This window comes from Coturnix japonica, chromosome 1 (genome assembly GCF_054131305.1).
Source record: "Coturnix japonica strain WE chromosome 1, WE-NBRP24, whole genome shotgun sequence".
NCBI classification, from domain to species: Eukaryota; Metazoa; Chordata; class Aves; order Galliformes; family Phasianidae; genus Coturnix; species Coturnix japonica.
Window position 1 is genome coordinate 71713482 of NC_140663.1, and position 20105 is coordinate 71733586.

General features: G+C 38.2%; 1 protein-coding gene across 5 annotated transcripts in view; it reads left to right on the top strand.

Annotated features, from left to right (window-relative positions):
* KPNA1 (karyopherin subunit alpha 1) overlaps positions 1-20105 on the top strand; it is a 42209-nt gene that overhangs the window by 16114 nt on the left and 5990 nt on the right. Inside the window, exons 7-12 of one of the 5 annotated variants that reach the window (XR_014937251.1) lie at positions 6581-6669; positions 8028-8127; positions 8679-8842; positions 9664-9742; positions 11845-11970; positions 17014-17226. Coding sequence is in view for 3 of the 5 variants with exons in the window: in XM_015873477.3 (XP_015728963.2) it covers positions 6581-6669; positions 8028-8127; positions 8679-8842; positions 9664-9742; positions 11845-11970 (558 nt within the window). In the remaining 2 variants the exon portion in view is untranslated. Of the gene's footprint in view, positions 1-6279; positions 6302-6580; positions 6670-8027; positions 8128-8678; positions 8843-9663; positions 9743-11844; positions 11971-17013; positions 17284-20105 lie in introns of those variants that run through there. The other 4 variants (XR_014937252.1, XM_085524077.1, XM_015873477.3 and 1 more) reach the window with 4 other exon arrangements.

Genomic DNA, 20105 nt, shown 5'->3' on the forward strand with positions numbered 1-20105 from the left:
GATGATAGCTTAATCTTTTCTTGAGCAAATGAGATTAAACTTTGAATTCTTACTATGGATATTTCTTTAGCTTTTAAAATTTTCTTGATGATCCTTTTCTGAACGCTTCTTTGTTTCATATGGTGGTGAAATAACAAGCTCTGAGTATTCCAAGTACTACTGTTCCAGCAGTGCTGTTTGCAGAGGTAGTACCCAAAGCTCATTTCTACTTGGTTCTTCCTTGCGTGAATATTCAAGATGTCTTTGAGGACTCTTTTCCACACAAGTTTGCTGTGAGCTCAAGTTAAGCTGATTATCCAATATGATTCGTTGTTCTTTTCAGAGTCACTGACTTCCAGGGCTCAGTTCTCCATCCTGTAAGTGTGCCCTCTATTCTCTCTCCTAGATGTCTGACCTTGCATTTGGCTGTATTGAGATGCATGATTGGAGGAGTCCAACTGATAAGCACTGAATTGCTTTATGTAACTTACCTTTCTATCTTATAGCTGGCACAGAATGAGCCACTCGTACTTAAGACTGTGTAACTTTTTCTGCAAGAAAGACACATTTCTTCAAGTTCCTTGTAGCTTTCCACTTTGCAGCTTTCCATTTTCAGTGGCTTCTCTCATGCTGAATAATTTTTACCAAGGTTTTTTAAGAGAGTTTGGGTGCCTCAGAAAATTGTTTTTGAGGATACAAGTATTTTTGTAGTTCTTTTAATTTGAGGAAATGAGTCTGTTTTTGAAGAAATTAGAAATGTGGTGTTGATCTTGCCAAAATAGCAGAGAGATGCCATGTTCTGCCCATGTAAAAATCTATCCAGACTCAGCTATGTGATATGTGATGTCCAAACTGCTTTTTGGAGTTTGTTTTTTGGAGGAGGTTGAAATTGATGGTGTTATTTTCCAAATTCGTCTACCATTTCTGAGGTGCTGTTCCTGAAGAATGATTGGTACATTCAAAGTAGTAAAGGCTACGTCATTATTTTACAGCCTGTGATCTCCTGTGCAAGAGTGAACTTTTTGATTAGGTTGTTAGGTCATTCTTGGTAATGTTCAGAGAAGCATGTGGGAAGAGCCAGCCTGCTTTACAATGAGTTATGCTGCTTTCGGCCCTTGTGTGTGAATTAACAGAGGAACGTAGGGGTCATAGATTAGTAACTATATCAGTATTGTACCTGCTCTGCCTCCATTAAACTACTAACAGGTTAAATTGATACTGGAGCAGTATTGAAAAATGAATGCTTTACTGTAATATCTAATAAAAATTAAAGGCATTAGGCACATACTGTACTTGTACTTCTGTATTGTAGGGTAGCTCTAAGTACACAATTACAGAGTTTTTTCCCAAATGGTTCTCATCTTGTTCAGCGTATTGTTGGCCTAGTTAGAAATCAGTGGGTAGTTTTAATGATCATACTGGGACGCTGTTTGTTAAACTTGGTATGTGTTGTAGAGAATGGAGGAAAAAGGCAGGGATTCTTATTAAGGTTGTTGTAGGCTTGAGGTAGAAGTATCTACCACTTACTGTCTATCAGTTTTTGGTAAGTAGGATACATGTTCATTATGGTGTGGGTTTTTTGAACGTATTTGATTCAAAGCATCTCAGGCCGCAATTCGGATATTGGAGGGTATTTGGCCATTGTAGCAATAAGTTTTCTCCTCTGTAATTGTCCTCTGATGTTTTGTATCTCTCTGCATTAGTACTATGAAGATTATTATTTTGCAAGCAACTCTTGCTCTTTTGAATATGTGTCACAGTATAAATTAAAAATCATTCACATTTGACATACTGGCTAATCATTATATATTGTTTTTGTCTTGAATTTTTAATTTCAATCTTCCCATTTTAATGGTTCGGGAGCACATACCTGTTTGCCTTATCATGATTCTTCCAGCAGTTCTTTCTAACTTTTAAGCCTGTTTTAGTCTGATGTATTGGACTGTTTTTTGCATATGCAAGTTTCTGGTGTGATACTAAGTGGTTGGTTTTCTAGGAGTCTGAGGATCTTGATTAAACATCTTGTCTTCTTGTGTGATGTTTCCCATTAAGCTATGTCAGCTGAAATTTAATTATCCTATCCCTTAAATCTGCTATTTCATATCTTCACACAATCACAGAATTGTTGGGGCTGGGAGGGACCTCTAGAGATCATCAAGTCCAACCTCCCTGTCAAAACAGGCTCCCTTCAGCAGGCTGCACATATAGGCATCCATGCAAGTCTAGAATATCTCCAGAGAAGGAGAATCCATAACCTCCCTGGGCAGCCTGTTCCAGTGCTCTGTCACTTCTCACTGTGGAGAAGTTCTTACACACATTTGTGCAGAAATTCCTGTGCTTCAGTTTGTGTCTGTTTCCCCTTATCACCACATACTGCCTAAAAGAGTCTGGCCTCATCCCTTTGCCTCCTGCACTTTAGATATTTATAGACATTAATCAGATCCCCTCTCAGTCTTCTTTTGTCAGGGCTGAAGAAATCCAGGTCTCAGCCTCTCCCACAGGAGCGGAGTTCCAGGCCCTTTATCATCTTTGTAGCCCTCTGCTGGACTCTTTCCAAGAGATCCCTGTCTTTTTTTTGTACTGGGGAGCCCAGGACTGGATACAGTACTCCAGGTGAGGCCTGACCAGGGCAGAGTAGAGGAGGTGGATTGCTTTCCTTTTTAATGCACCCCAGGATGCCATTGACCTTCTTGGCCACCTGGGCATACTTGTGGCTCATGGGCAACCTGTTGTCTGCCAAGATACCCAGGTCCTTCTCTGCAGAGTTCCTCTCCAGCAGGTCATCCCCCAACCTGTATTGGTACGTGTGGTTATTCCTCCCTAGGTGCAAGACTCTTCACTTAAACCTCATCTGGTTCCTCTCTGCCCAACTGTTGAGGCTGTCCAGGTCTCGCTGAATGGCAGCACAGCCTTCTGGTGTGTCACAGTGACAGATGTGTCATTTTGCTATGTATTGAAGGGTAGCTGGTGGCAGGAACATCCATTCTTTGCCCTGTTCTTCTTTGCAGATGTTTGTGTTTTCAGCTGAAGCAACAGTTTGTTTTTCCTCCTCAATGTTTTTTCCATTTCTAGCTGTATTGCTGTTATAAACCAGTGTTTATTTGGCAGAAGTGACTTATGAATCTGGTAGCTACTACCTGTTCTTTGCCTTACACATAAGCACCCCTTGCTAACTAAGGTCTTCATATTCAAAATGGGAAGAAGAAAAAACAGCAAACTAATTAGACATGAGTATGAAATACTTGCTCTTTCTAGCGAAGAGATGCTAGTAATGAAGTTAGAACATCTCAGCTGCTGAAAGAAAGGTTTCTTCTGTATTGGGATGTAATAGAAATCATCTCTAGGAATTCCTCCCCCATGTATCTTTCCTTGTGTCCTCTAGTCCAGTTGTGTTTGTATGCAAAGCTAATTTTCACTGCCTTCATCCCAGCATTAGGTGTGTTTTCCAAGTCAACATCTGAAAGTGGAAAAAATGTTGATTCTTAATTCAGAATGTTTCTGTTCCAGAGAGGTACAAACTTAATGCACTAGTGGTAGTTGGCTTATGTCTTGATTTAAATGTTCAAATAGTTAAATACATGGCCGGGAGCTATCAAAATCCAGAGAAAAGAGGGGAAGTTGTCAGAAAGCATAGGTATTATTCACAGAATGCAACATATTGATCAACATTACTCTATAAGACTAGTGTTGTACTCTTACTGACAATTGGTATTGTCCAGCACTGCATGTAAAACTTCTAGAGTTTAATAACAGGTGAAAAAACCGGAGACCTCTGAAAACCCATGTATCTAGAAAAGAAGATTAAAAAACCAAACAAATGTTTGTTTCACAAGGCTTCTGAAGGGCTTGTAGGCTATGCCCTATGAGGAGTGACTGAAGGAACCGGGGCTGTTTAGTCTGGGGAAGAGGAGGTTGAGGGGAGGGAGACCTTATTGCTCTCTTCCAACATCTGAAAGGTGATTGCAGTGAGAGTGGGGTTGGTCTCTTCTCACTGGTGACAGGATGAGGAGCAGTGACCTCAAGTTGTGCCAGGGGAGCTTTAAGTCGGATATCAGGAAAAACTTCTTTACAGAAAAGGGTTTTTAAGCACTGGAATAAGCTCCCCAGGGAGGTGGCTGAGTTACCATCCCTGGGTGTGCTTAAAACCAATTGGATATGGTGCTCAGGGACGTGATTTAATGGAGGGTTGCTAGTTTAGCATACTATGGTTAGGTTGTGGTTGGACTTGATGATCTTGAAGGTCTTTTCCAACCTGAGCAATTCTATGATTTGGGATGTATAGAATGAAACCATAATGTTATGGCAAGCAAGATATTTGCATCTTGATGAGTGCTTGAAAGTCATCAGTGGAAATTACTGAATATTATTCAGACCGAAAAGCTGAAGACACTTGTCATTGTTCACCTGTCTTTGTAGAAACCACAAGGCAGCTTTGTGCTTATAGCAGTGTCTGCTGAGAGAAGGTTGAATCAGCTTGACTTATGTTCCTTATTTGTCAGAAGACTTGAAACGATTCCTTGAGGAAAGATATTTGAACTTAACTCTGTGTACTTTGGCTAAAGTTATTTCAGCTTCTTTTCACCTTTTGTATGATCCAGAGCTTTCAGTCATTAATTTTATAATTTCTTCCAGCATTGTTATCAGATCCTGTGATATCAGGCTATTGAGACAGGCTTGTCTGCCCATCAAAATCAAGAATAGGAGAACGACAGAGGTGCTTTATGACTTCTCTGGCTAGACTTTCTGATAAGAAGTTGAGAGTTTTGCAGTTACAAAACCAGTCTGTCATTCATGGTCAGAATAGACATTTGTATTAAGTGATTGTTGCTGTTGTTAAATCTAATTACTATACTGACAGAAGCAAACCACAGATAAAGTGAAATACAGCCTCCAAGGCTGGTTCTGTAGTTTTAAGAGTGTCCAGAAAAGGAGATTGCATCTTTGCACAAAGATGCTATCCTTCTCCACCTCACTGTTATTACCAAGATTCACAAGTTTATATAGAGCCTGCTGAAACTTTTGATTTGTGCCTGGGGAGTCACATCACTGCAGAAGTGAAAGCGTTGCAGTGAGCAACAGGTATGCCTTCTTACAGTTATAATACAAGTGAATTTTTAGAGGGGCTGGTATATATTCTGTCTCTTAAGTTTCTTCTTTTAGCTGTCTTATCCATGTTGAATCTATGAGGCTGCCGGACCCAACATTACACTTTAATTTCAGACAAACCATTGTTGGAACAGTTGTAAAACAGTAAAATTGATATGAAAGATAAGCTTTTGTGATTAGCTTTAGAGGAACACACAGAATTAGTAGTGACAAAGGTCACAGCAAAGCTCAGAATGATTTCATATTCCAGCTGTGACCGGCAGCAAAAGCCTGAAAAAAAACACGGGAGAACAGAACAAATCCTTCCCCAGAGTAGTCTCCTAGTCTTTAACAACTTGCACTTATGATCTATCAGTTGATCAGTCTATCTATTTTATTATTGTGGGTAAGTCCTTTGTGTACCTAGCAGCTAACTGAATGTAGGAAAATATGTAAGTACAGGCTTTTATATATATATATATATAAATTTTATTTTGTTTTAGCTGTATTCATTTTTTTAGAGAATGATACTATCTTTTGGGCCTTTAGAGTGACTGGGGGAGGACTTCAGACCCTGGAAGAGAAGTCCCTTATATTGTAAAGAAGCATCTATTTTACTGCATTTTAAAAACTTTGAACTGCTGCTGTTCATGATATCTCCAGTGGTTGTATATATTTCGTATAGCTCTTACCTAATAAGAAGGCATTCTATTTCATGTATCACTTAGCCCTCTGCTAACTTAAAATAAACACAAAATGTGAGTTTCATACTCTTTCTTGCGTGATAAAATGTCTGTGAATCATTCTGCTGATATAAACTGCTTTAAGTTCTCAGTTATAGTTCTTGCCCTGGTAGAAAGTGATATCAAAACCACCTTTTGACCTGAATGTATTAAACCAAATTAATGGTCTCTTCCATTCTGGTACTACGTAAGATAGATTTCATCTGGTTTTGTTTTCTATTGCTTTCTCTTAAAGAAATATAACAATTTAGGTCTGAACTTTTTATTTTAACTATTGATTTATTTTGTAATTAAGTCATCTTTTCTATCTTTCTTATTATCAGTGTTCTTAATGTGACTTTGTAAACGATGCATGCTTTTATGGCTTCCTAGGAAATACTAATATGAGCTGTTGTACACATTTTTGGGTAGATACAAACCTGCTTGACGTGTGCTATGAACCATCTGGACTTGAACCAGGGGGCGTGTACAATTAGTGCATTACTGAGCCTAAGGTGAGGAGCTCTCATGTTGTGGACAGAGTAAGGTTGTCTGCCTGCAGTCTTTGGTGACCTATCGGTTGACTGCTTGGGTACTTAGACCTGTGTAAACATTCCTGAATCGTATAACGAGCTTGAGCGTATATTTGCAACTCTTAACCAGAATGCATTCCCCTTTTTTGTATTGTCCAGGATATAATGGTGAGAACAGAGATGATCTCCCACTCTTAATTTGCATACTGAATAGTTTGAATTGTGAAAATAAAAACAATTACTATTCTGTTTCTATTGCAGGCAGTATGGGCACTTGGCAACATTGCTGGAGACAGCACAATGTGCAGAGACTATGTACTGGACTGTAACATCCTGCCTCCCTTACTGCAGTGAGTCTGTTTTAATACATTCTTCAGAATATTAGTCAAGTGTCTGATAAGACTGAAGTTTGTTTTGAAAAATAATTTTATTTGAAAAATAATTATTTATTTTTGTCGACTAATTAGGCTTTTTTTTTTTTTTTTTTATTTGAGGGCTTATTTTGTAACTGAACTAAAAAGGAATCGTGTTAAGACCAGCTAAGCTGGAGCTATTTTGTTCTACACAGTGGGTGGATGCCTGGAACTAATAAGAATCAGAGTAATTTAAGTTGGAAGCGACCTCTGGAGGTTGTCTAGTCAAACTCCCATAGCAAAAGTGATCAGAATTGCCCAGCCACTTAACTGGTCAAATTTGGAACATTGAAGGTAGATTCCATAACCACCCACCCTGGACAACTTGTATTTGACCAAGACGTGATGAAAGACAATGTTCTCATACCCAATCAAAATCTTCTCTGGATATCTTGGCTAATCATTTCTAAGCATTCCATAAAGTTCTCCAGACAGCCTTCATGCTGTATTTGATTTAACTAGTGTGCAATAGTGCTGGTATTAATCTCAGATGAGGAAATGCAACGTGTACCACCAGAGACTGAAGCAGTTTTGACTGGTGTGGTGGTCCTGTGGCATGCAGATATCATGAAGATGTCCTTATCAGAGTATGTTACACCATTGTCCTTCCTGTGTCTCATGCAGCAGAATCCTGCAGGTGGTGTGAGAGTGTCATCTTGTAAGAACTTAAGAAAGAAACCAGTTTGGGATGGTTTATAGAATTTTCTTCTTACACGAACCCAGTGGTCAAAACTTTTGCAGGGATGAACCACAGTGCACAGGAAGTCTAGGTTGTGTTTGCTGCTGCAGTTCTGTGACTGCTGTAAATATTTGGGAAACCTTAAATGTGACTATATGTGTTTTCTGGTGCTAGATTCTGTTCTCTGTCACTAGAAACCTGAGGACAGAAAAATGTGTATTAGAGTTGATGGGCTGAGAAGTGACACGCAAATGTCTGTTCAAAAGAGTACTTTGATAAGTATCCCCATGTCTTTCCACTTAGAGTAGTTTTGTCACAATTCTTATGCCTCTTAACTGTTAATCTACGTCTCTAGAAAGTTAAATGAACATTCTTACAGTGCAGTGGTTATTGTTGGGATACTAGGATTCACGGATCTAATATGAATATTAGTATCCAGCTGTCAAGCATAACTTTCCTCAGGATCTGTTTTTATAGAAAAAGATTATAGCATGTTTTTCCCTGACAACAGTTAAAATGTAGGCCTGAATTCATGTGAATAAATAGGGCAGCTGGCTGTTCTGGGTTGCCTGACTTTGAACGTGCATTAGTGAGGTTTGGAATTTATTTGTTTCAGATTACTTTCAAAACAGAATCGTATCACTATGACCCGAAATGCTGTATGGGCTCTATCCAACCTCTGCAGAGGGAAAAATCCTCCTCCAGATTTTGCCAAGGTAAGAAATGTGTTCCCTCTAAGGAAGTGTGTTGTTGTGAGTTGTAGGTGTCCAAATAAGAAATAAGAATGATTAAGCTTAAACTGCATAGCAGAAATATTTCTGAATTTTTCTGGAACAATGGAGCGCTTATTACAAATTAAGCTTCTGAATGCTGTTTGTTCTTTTGGCAGACATTCACAACCATTGTTTTGATATTGCTGCCTCCTGGTTATTTGTTATTTGTTAATCTCATTACGCGGTAGAGCAAAACTGTGTGTCTTGGCTCCATTAGTGCAAAGAATGGTACATCTTGATGGATAAGTTTGAGGTTAAATTTCTAGGCATGGTACTGTAGAGGCTGAAGAGTTCTAGGTGATTTTCTTCTGGCCTGTTACTTTCTGCTATTGTAGTTGATGCTCTACACCAAAGTAGACAAATTTACCAGGTATTCAGGATGGTGATGCTAGTGTGTGGTTTTGTAGTGGTAAATAAAGAATCAACTGACATGTTAATAGATGCTCCAGACTTCTTGATTGAGTAATGTATGCATCTCTTTTATTGTTCTACAGGTTTCACCTTGTCTTAGTGTGCTTTCCTGGCTGCTCTTTGTCAATGATACAGATGTATTAGCTGATGCCTGCTGGGCTTTGTCCTATTTGTCTGATGGCCCCAACGATAAAATCCAGGCTGTGATTGATGCAGGAGTCTGCAGAAGACTCGTGGAATTGCTGATGTAAGAAGTCTGTTTTGAGTAAATGCATTATTCACTCCTTTCCCCAAAAATCATGGTTCTTGCATCAGGAAGCACGATCAGATATATCTTGAAATTTATTAATTTTCTAAAAACCAAACCAATCTGAATTTTATAATTTAACCTGTCTCTAATCAGTCCCCTCTATTTGTCATGAGTAACAGGAACAGTGGAGCTTTTCCTGTGCTGTTTTTTCAACATGTAGCAGGTGCATTTTTGTCAAATTTACAGAAGAGCAAGTAACAATAGTCTTCCGTGGTGTAAATTAAAAAGGGTATTAGGAAAAGCAGTCTGCTGAATTATTGAGTGGAATGTATTACTTAAAGCGCCTTTTTATTAAGTACTTTAAAATTATTTACTTTTCCTTTCTGATTGATTTTAGTAATGATAATGGAGAGATGCAGTGCAAGTACATTTAATGACAGAATATGATTAAGTGGCTGGATGAGGATATGCTTGATTAAACGCAGTGCTTCTGCCAGTGTTCCTGTCTCATTCTCTGCCTTTGTGCATGCTACGTTAAGCGTGCTCCATGCTTAAAGTTGATTTTTCTGCTCCCTAAGATTTCTGTACTGTGTGAGGTACTTGTATTATAGTAATATTAAAAATATTTCAATTTTGATATGCTATCTTAGGGCCTAGAAGTTTTGAACTCTAGAATGAGTTGCTGTTAGTTTAAGTCAGTCTTAGCTGGCACAATTTTTGCTGGCAAAAGTTTCTTCCTTGAGGATGTGAAGGTAAAGGTGATTCAGGATGGTTAAGGTGATTCAGGATGGTTAACATCTCAATCTTGTTAATTTTAGGCATAATGACTATAAAGTAGTATCTCCTGCCTTACGAGCTGTTGGGAATATTGTCACAGGAGACGATATCCAGACCCAGGTATGGATTCACTTCTTCATGTGTTGTACCTCTGTTCATCTTTCTGTTAATATTGATGTAACTTATTATTATAAAGGTACCCATTTCTGTTTGAGTCTGAAAATGAAAGACTGACACTAATTGCCATATGTAGTGGTTTTCTTTTCCTGAACTGCTGTTTGTTCTTGTATAGCTGCGTCTGGAATTCTTATATAGCTGTGCAATACTCTTTGAATTTTTCTTTTCTGTTTTGTTTAAAGCAGTCTTCCACTTAGGCTGAATTTTCTATTTAATGCTGTAGCGTGGTGGGGCCATTGGCAGCCTGTTGCATTTGATGCCAGTGGCAGTTTGTGATGAATGTAACAAAACAGTGTAGTGAGATCTTGGTTGATAGGTAGCAGTGTGGGCTTGTGGAGAAGTAATGCTCGCAGCATTGTGTTGTAGTTAAACTGGGAGCCAGGAATATGTTGCCTTAGAGGTACGAAGTTGTCAACCTACTGATTTGCAGGCTTTTCAAGAAGTGGCAGCTCCTATTAATTTTTGTAATCAGTGAAAACGGAGAGTCCATGCCACGTATATGTGTTATTCGTGGTCCACTGACTGGTGGCAACCTTTATTGCATGCAGAGCAGAAAATCCTATTATGAGCTTCATCAGTTGTACCCTTTGTTAAACTTTTCCCATTTCTTTGTGTGTTCTGACATCCTTTTGTCAGGATCTGGTAATATGTGAAAGAAAAGTACAGAGTAGGCTGCTGCTTTTGAAGCTTTGCTGACTTTTGGCCTCCACCTCTTGTTTGCAAACTAAAAGGCATGAAAAGCATGCCTGTGTGATGTGGAGCTGTCAGACACATGCACAAGCAAATTGGATTGAAGTCACAGGCTCAGGCAGGCTTGCTATGGTGGGCTGTTGACTGTTATTGAAGCTGATGGCAGAAATAGGATCAGGAAGTGGTGGTAGCCGAAAATGGGAAAGTGGGTATGGTGGAGACATTGAAATGGACATCCAGGTGATGGTGGTAGCAGCTGATGTAGCAGTTTTTAGATGACGTGAAAAGCTTGGGGAAAAACAGTTCACTAATATCTGATTCCCCATGCAAATAACTGAATTACTTCTTCCACATAAATTATGTGAAAGTTAAAATCCAGAGTTCCTCACACTGGGGCTTGTTCAATTATTATCAGTTTATATAAATGTATCCACTTGAATTTTGTAGTTCTCTGGCAATAAGACCAGACACAAAGATGAGTTAGCAACAGCAAGATACTGTTTGAGTATTTTGTAACTAGTGCTGGGGCAGGAGGTTAAGATGTTACTAATATTCATAGCCTATGGTTGGACTCTGTAGGCATTCTTATGTTTTCATCAGTGACTGTTGTTTGTCAGGGTTGGAGTGATTGAGATACATTTTGATAACATAGCTGTTGGTTGGTTTTTCTCATTTCCAACAATTAATAGTTGCCAGTGCTTGAAGTTGGCCGAAAATGTAGGTAGTATATGTGAAGGAAAAAAAATCCAGTCTTTCTTGTCTTGACAGGTATCTGATGAATGCTAGACCATGACCTTCCTCCCCCCAGCAAATACTTAATTCACTAAATAAAGTTTTTAGGAACACGACTAAAGGCTGAGGAGGAACTGGAGGTGGAAAGGGGGAGAGAAAGAAGGGAGTTCTCAGATTCCAAGAGCAGAAATCCTGTTAAAAAGAAAAAAAAAAAAACAAAACTGAGGGAGCTGGACTTGTTCAGCCTGCAGGAGAGGAGGCTTTGGAAAGACCTTGTTTTGGCTTTCTGGTGCCACATATCTCAAGGTGTTGAAGGCTAGGTTAGATGAGACCCTTGGTAACTGGATCTGGTAGGTGGCAACCCTACCCATGGCAGGGGCATTGCCACTGGGTGATCTTTAAGGTCTCTTCCAACCCAAGCCATTCTCTGTGAAATCCTATGTTACTTAAACTATTCAACTTTTTTGCTTGTTAGCTTTTCTGCATGTATAATACGAACATTTAGGAATATCTTGATGGCATATGCCTTCTAGCTTTTGGAGATTCTATATTCCTTACTCCAGATGATTCTCTATCCTGAATTTCTTTTAAGATGTGCTTTTCTTTTTTTCTTTTGTGTTCAGGTAATTCTAAATTGTTCTGCTCTGCAGAGTTTACTGCATTTGCTAAGCAGCCCTAAAGAATCTATCAAAAAGGAAGCATGCTGGACAATATCTAATATAACAGCTGGAAACAGAGCCCAAATCCAGGTAACCTTCTCAGCTATGATCAGTAATCTTTGTCTTTCAGGCTAGAAAAAAACATCGAGTGATAAACTGTTTTTTTGTGTTGTTTGTATGCACAGTTACATGGTTATATGATTACTTGGAAGCAGAAGCATGTTCTGCTCTGTGCAAAATTAGAATATTTCAATGCTTCAATTATCTCTCAGATGCAAATTATTTAGTTTTATAGTATTAAACAGATTATGAGGGAGGTAGACAACCCTTTATGCATTTGGCAATCTCTAAGATGCAGAAATCCTCAACTAAGAAATGAGTAAGCTACAGACTTTGAGAATCAAATAACCTCAGATGTTTCTTGATTTCACATCCAGATGTGGACAAACTACATTGTAGAATACATTTTAAAATTCTTATTTATATATTGTATTAATTCTTAGTACTGTCAGTTGTGCAGTCAAATCTGAATTTGTTTTTTATTAATCTGAACGGTAGTTGAGGATATTAAACCTTTTGGTTTGTGATTTGTCTTTCTTGGTTATACCAAATTTTGGAATCCTTCATGTTATGTAATAGCACAGAAAAGCAAATGGAAGTCTCTGTCCTTTGTGTCAGCCGTTACAATAAGGCCTCCAAAAACACGCATCTTTGTTCTGGGTCTTGATTTAAGTTCAGCAGTCATGAGGAAATACTGGGACTTGTTTCCAGGTAGTATAAACGAGAGACTGACCATCTTCTCTATAGAGAAGATTTTTTTCTTAAACTATAAAATGAAGAAAACCTGCTGAAGAGATTTTGTTTTCCCTGGATCTGGAATCTTAAGAACAACTGTACTAAGGGATTTTTTGCTTCAAAGACAATGTCTCATACCTTATCTTTTTCAAACTTGTTGGAAAAACAGATTTTGGTGAAATATACAAGGTTACCATCAAGCTGAACGATTTTTTCCTCATATAAATGTAATTTTTCTGAAGTTATATTTCTCAGTGCTTTCCTTATTGGATTTAGAGAGCATTCTCAGAGATTGCTGAGGACATGTGAAAGTCCAACTGAAGACTGGGTCTTTGAGGAAGAGAAATGGATAGCAAAAATATTAGACATTAGAAATATTTTTGCTACCGCTTAATAACCTGGCAGAAGTAATGCCTGGGTACACAAAAACTAGGCTGTGTCCACGTTTCATTAGTCAATTGTGCTAAAGTATACTTGTAAGGGCAGTCTTACATTTAGTATTCTTGTATCTGGTATCTTTTGACTATTCATTCTATATCATAAAAATCAGCATGAAGTGTTAAGCTTCTTCACCAAAGGGATAGAATTACTTCTGTGGAAAGTTTGCAGAAAGTTATTAAAAAATGTATAATACCTGCTTTGCAGGTGGCAGTTGTGATCTCATAAGTTATACCTTCTTTACAAACCACATTCTGTTGCTGACTCAGATGAGATCTTCATCTCCCTCTCAGAAAGAATAGGAAATAAGGATAAGGTTTTTCAGGTAGATAACTCAGACTCTCCTAAGATGCTTAGAACTGAGTGTGAACGTTTATCTATTTTAAGAAATACTTGTCTTAAAAAGCCAGGAGGTGAGAAAACAGAACTTAAGGAAGGTGAAACTCTGTAGGTCTTCCTAATCTGATTCAAGGATGTGACTAAAATGGAAGTGAAACTGAGGGCAAAGAAACCTTCTGCAGTTGCTGTTGTCTTTTTCAGTCAAAATTTTACTCTTAATACTGAAGATCTTGTGTGTGGCTTTTTTTTTTTTTGTTTGAGGCAAAAGGGATTTGGTCATGTCATCTAACCTTGGTAGAGCTCCAAAAGAATTGATTCTGGCTGTGCTGCTGCTTATGTATTACACCTGTGGACTAGGTGAATGTTTAAGAAAATGAACTGTATAGGATTAGTCACTGTGTCACTGCTTTTTCCTGTATCAGCAGTTTTAACTGTTGTACAGTTAGCACTGCAAGGAAGGTAGTCAGTACTACGTGTAGTAGGGTAAAAATGTTTTTGCCTTTCCTTTCCGTGAAGGGTCTTTTGGCTGCCTTATCCATGCTTTTACTACCTTAGAAAGTAATGCTCTTCTCTGTTTCTACCTAGAAGGTTTTCCTGGGAAGCCTAAGGTTAGAAGTTCAACCCAATGCGGTTATTGGTCTCAAGTCGGTCAGGGATGTCCTTCAAGATGCATAATCATGTAGGGATATTGCATACCATGGGGAAAAAAGAGCTTGAGAGAATAGGATGTATTCACAGAAGTAGTTCTGTAAAGAAACAAGTATCTGAAGTCAATAAAAACTGAAGTTCGCTAATAAACCATTTCCCCCCCCCCCAAATGACCAGGATTTCTATTTTCATTTTCACACTTTAGAGGTAGTTTATACTATAGTACACCTAGAAGTTATTTCAATAATCCATTCACCTCTGTGCCTTCTACATTCATTGTACAGTATAATTCTGTTCAAGTGAAACAGTTAGTATTGGCTGTCCTTGTTAGCACAGCAATCTTGCACCTTATAAGCACTGCTCAGACATCCAAAAGTAAGGATTTAGATAGAATCTTAACCAGAGCTTTTATAAGTCTGTATCTTTTAAACTGTTGTCCCATCTTTTTTCCAATAAAGTGATGATAGCAGAGGGTGTTAGAGTTAGGGTACTGTGGTTAGGCTGCGGCTGGACTTGATCTTCAAGGTCTTTTCCAACCTGGGTAATTCTGTGATTCTATGATTCTATGATAAAGTAGTATCTTCATTTAATAAAATTTGCCTTAACTAATGAGACAAAGTTGTTAGGTACATCTTTGTGTATTTAGTAGTTTTAAAATGTTTCAAGGTGCCTTATCACCTGTTTAGGTCAGTTCCCATTCTACTGAGGACAGAATAGAATTGCTTTCTGGCATGGGAAAGGGAGATGAGAAGGCAGAGATTGAGGAAGTAATCCCGTGAGTCATTAATGTTGCACCTTCATTTCTAGCCAACGATCACTTGGAAGTAGAGAAGAACCCTTAGCTTTGCATAGAAAAATATTTGTGGCTATGTGAACAGAAGCTTGTTTTCTCAGAATTCTTGCATCATGAAGAAAATGTGGTGCAAACTGAATCATAAAGTGTGCTTAGATTTAATCATAACATAGAACGCCTTAGGCTGTGCCGCAGACAATATTGGAAGGCAATCTGTTGAGTATTTGCATCCAATTCCAGTGAAAAAATTTGAGAAGAAAATTCTCAAAAGTGGAATTGATAGTTCCACATTTAATAATCCCTTTGTCCCACTTCAGACGAATTCAGCTGCCTTTGAACTTTGAACACAGAATATATAGCAAAACACTGTCACTGTCTGTGAATAGCCGAGACAGTCCATGCTGTCAGCCATAAAACTGAAATTAAAGAGGTAATAATTCTGATCCTGAGTGGAAGATAACTATTGTTATTGGTGATTGTGGCATTTTGCAAATGGCATCTGTCCTGATGCTTACATTTTTTGAAGCCCCAAAAGGCGGCTTGTTGGAGGAAAACTAAAGTAAGGGCTGTTTCAGAATGTTGACTACATGCTTGACTGGAAAACTTGAGGCCATGTTTTCTTGGAACTACAAATCAGCACCTACAGGTGTAATTGCAGTGATTATCATATGCTGAAAGTCTCATCATAGGTGTGTAAAAATGTTCTAGAAGGGCTCTTTTTAAGTCTAGTATGACTGGAGATTTTGTCTTGTAAAGTTTAAGGTGTAATGAAACCTATCAGATCTAGAGCTGTTATGTCTGCTATTCTCACAAAATTCCTTCTCCGAGATATTCCTTCAGGTAACTCGTACTCAGTGTCAGTCATTGTAAATGCTTGAGCTGAGAAATTCTTAAATGATTTTTGAAGTTGGAATGTACTGTTTGGTAAAGATTCTTGAAGATGATCCTATGCTAAAATGAAGAGTAGAATCCTTGTCTGATTTCAGTAGCTGTGAGGACAAGGGATAATTCCTGTTTGTGAAGAACATGTAACTGAAATAAGTGCATGGATGAACCGATCTGATATGGGTTTTTTTTTGTTTTGTTTTTTACTTTGTAGAAATTAATTTTAAAGATAACTTTACACGTTGCCATGAATTGAAGTATCACTTCTTGAGAACTGACCTTCCTTATAGAAGGAAATACTAGATACAGCTCTAAACTAAGCTTCTTTTTCTTCTACCACAGTACTTCCAAGTTGTTTGATAGTTGCTACTGCAGGTGGCAGGCTGTAGCCAGATCTATTCTAGTTTCTGCTGTATTAACTAGCTTTTGAACACATGCAATCTTTAGCCAGAAAGCAAATGAGAGTAATTTCAGTTTTTCCTGAAAGTTGAATACCTGCTATATATGGTAAACAACATTGTTGTGAGTTACAAGCTATTCTTATGAGTGGATTGTTGCTCCAGAGCAGTGTGTTAGAATCCTCTGGAAACTTTGGCTACTGCTCAAACTACAGTCTAAGAATCACTTTTGATCAACAAGAAGATAAATATTTTAGTAAATATAATACGTATTTTATACAATCAGTATTAACAGACAAAGCTATAATTAGTGTTTAAGATTGCATTGGATTACACACCCTCCATCCACCCACTCTAAGGTATAGAAATATAAAATTAGAGGGAAGGACTTCTATATTCATTTCCACTTTCATACTGTCTATAATGCTGTTTGATAGCACACTCCAAAGGCTTTCACTGCCATTTCTAAAAGATAAGACAAAAGTTTATCACTGTTAGATTTGCACTCAAACACAATAAACTTTTTCTAGTGTTAAGGCAGTATAAGTTAACATGCATGAAGTGTCTGGAATTAAGTGCTGATCTTTGTTTGTATTTAATATTTAAAACACATGAGGCTTGTGGTTTTGTTTTTGGTTTTTTTTTCTCCTCCAAAGGTGGAAGTGAAAGCCTTTCAGAGTGTGTTATCGAACAGTGTTTAGGCAATGGGAAAGTGAGATAGAGTACAGCAGTCTTTCCCCTCTTTATTTCTGTGCTTTTAAGGTTTGGGTTGGATGTGTATATCCTGATGCAGTCTTGATTGTCACTAAGTATAGTTTTTGTTTGTTAATTTCCTAGTTTGTATACAGCTTTGCTGTACTTCAGTGGATAGCTTCCCCAGTCAGGGAGAAGGGGAACTACATCTTCCTGGGAATCAGAAGGAGAACTGCACAACTGAAGCTAAATCCTGACTGTCGACCCTTCTGAAGGGTATGAAAGGCTATCAGATGCCTCAGAAAATGTTGTCTAACTTCGCAAGCTGTTGAAAAGCTATGAAAGGCAGTACACCAGGTACAATCTTCCGTATCTGACAGTGAAGACATCATAGGAGATCTTTCCTGTTGACAGGTTAAAATACTTATCACTTCTTTTTCTTATGTGCCTTGAATTCTGATATGAACACCTGGAACATGGAGTGTGGCTGTGCATGGTAGCATCTGGATCTGTGCCATATATTCCTGTAGTTTCCTGTCCTTGCTGAAATGTGATGTGGGGAAGTGTAGCAATTGCTACCTTATCTATCTGTTTTATAGACTGAATGAAATGCATTTTTACCGATATGGTGAAGATGAAAGCTGAGAAGTGTTAGAAATTGTCTTTAAAGGCCACAGTAAGGCTGGGGCCTTGGAAAGGGAGTAGTGTAGTTAACGTACAGTGTTTACAGTGGCAGACTATCAAGTTATTTAAGTATAAAATATGTTGCTCCATGCCATAGTTTGCACCAGTGGTCTAAAATCATTGTGCCTTTTTGTCAGGAACAAGGTATGGTATTGTTGAGATTGTCATATTTGTCTGGAGACTAGCAAAACTCAAAGATGAAAGATGATTACATTTGTGTTTTATTAAAAGTCTACTTTAGGCTTTTGTGTATGGTAAATCCATATATCGTACCATATGGATAGCAGCAGAGCTAGACTATCCCTTTCATTCATTTATTCTCTCTGAAGACCTCAGCAGTTCATGTTACTGTATTTCTTGTAGAGGAGACTCAAAGCTGCAGACACCTCAACACTGTAATGTTCATTATATTGCAGGTTCTTCCTGAGAACAGGTAGCAGCCTTATGTAAACAATCTAGAAGTTTACTTTATAAACAATTTGGAGTGTGTGGGCTTACTGGCTGTGTAAACGACATAAGAGTCTGTTAGAACTGAGATCTCAAGTGTTTCCCGGATCACAAATTACCGTGAAACCCCTACAAACTGAAATTTCCAGCCTGAAGGAGGAGGATATAGGACTAGGATTATGCTCACAGTTGCCAGATATAGTGTTGACTGCAATCTCTGAATTGCTTAAGTTACTGATCCAGCTTGCAGGAGCAGGAAATCACTGTCACAGTGTAAGAGTTGTTTGCTTTCACATGCATGTGCTAAATCATGGGTAGACACTTGCATACTATATGTGTATTTTTGCATGCCATATGTAATTTATTTGTTGGAACTCAAATGAAGAGGAGAAAATTCAGTTAGTGTTGTCTAGTTCATGTACTGACTTGTAATACACGACTGCTGAAGAGTTGCTCCCTTACTGGCTATAAAGTAGTTAGATCTGACACTGATTCAGATGTAATAGAACTTAAAACACAATATTATCAAGTGAAGAAAGATGATTAGAAGGAATGAAATGGATGGAATGTTTCTAAGGTGAGCAGTTATTGGAAGTTTGCAGTACTGGAATGCCATCTTTGAAAAAACAAAAGACACAACAGAACTCTTCCAAAGTGAGGGCCAGTTTTGTTGAAGGGCTGAGTATTACAACTCAGTTTCAAATGGAATTCCTTATTCTAGTTGTAGTATAAATCTTCAGTGTTGCACTGTGTGTGCATCCATCTTCAGGAGAGATTTAGGGCATGGACATTAAGGAAGACCATAAAGTGTCAGTTTGATTCTGTGTGAAGAGCAACTACACAGACTAAGGGATAAGTAGAGGGAATTGCTATAGGGTGCTGTAGAAACATGAGTGGCATCGTTACTGAAGTGCCTTAATAGTTCATTTTACTTAAAAGATATAGTGAGCTTGAACTCTTTTATATTCACCACATTACTTCAGTTTTCAACACACTTCCATATCAGACGCAGACTCTGTGGTAAGAGGGGAAAAAATGATTTAACACTTTTAAAATCTTTGCTTGTAGGATCTTATCCTACTGCAGTCCTTCAGGATTTTGCTCTGCCTGAGGTGTGCTTTTCTTCAAGAGGAAAATCTATTTCAGTATTTCAGTATTTCTCTGTTATCATGTAAACAAATGTACTTGAGAGGAATGTGTGACCTACTTCTAGAATAAGCGTTGTTTCCATGTAAAATGTCAGAGTTAGGAATCCTTGTGTATTCTAGTTCAAGAATAACCACTGTAGGAAAGGCTGAGACATGGGCTTTGAAATAATAGGTACTGCAAGCATTTTTAGTACTTTATTTTTTCCATCACACTGAAGCTTATGCTCTTTAAGGATTTCCTTCAAAATATGCTATTGTAGACTCCAGGGAAGTTGCTTTTTGATCAGTGAAGCCAGGAGATACACCTGAGAGAGAGTTATGAAACCCTTCTTTGGGGTTTCTTACATTCCATTATTAGTGTCTATTACTGTTCTTTCAGAAGGTGGAGTTTGGCAGCAGGGTTGTGTAGACTGTAGTGCTCAGTACCTTTATCAGTGCAGAAAATAGAAAAGGATTTATGTTCAAACTTCTCACTCTTAGAAGGCCTTTTCCTCCGAACCTAAAACAAATATGAAACCTTTCATTGCTAGCAAACAGGCAAATGTAAAAGAGCTTTCTGTTATCAAACTCCTTTAAGTTGTGTTTTGCGATGGTTGTCAAACTGGTACACTGTTTTTACATGGAGCCCATAGGTTGCTTTTACAGAAACATGCATTCTATGAAAGGGAGACTGTTGATGGAACTGTTGATAAAACTCGTGCACCTGTGGATTTGCAAGTTAATGCAGCATGGACGCCCAGATAAACAGGAAGGGTAAAAGAAGGAGAACTGTCCGTAGCTTTATGTTGGATGCAGTCTGTTCTGCTCTATGGAGCTCCTTGCAATGAATCTCTTTGGCTTTGAATTTGATGTTGCCAGTTCTGTGATGATGTGCTTACAAAAGAGTTGTTTAAAAATCTTCCCTAAGCTTGTGATACTTGGGAAATTGTTTCAGATCTTTATCATGGGTATAGTACT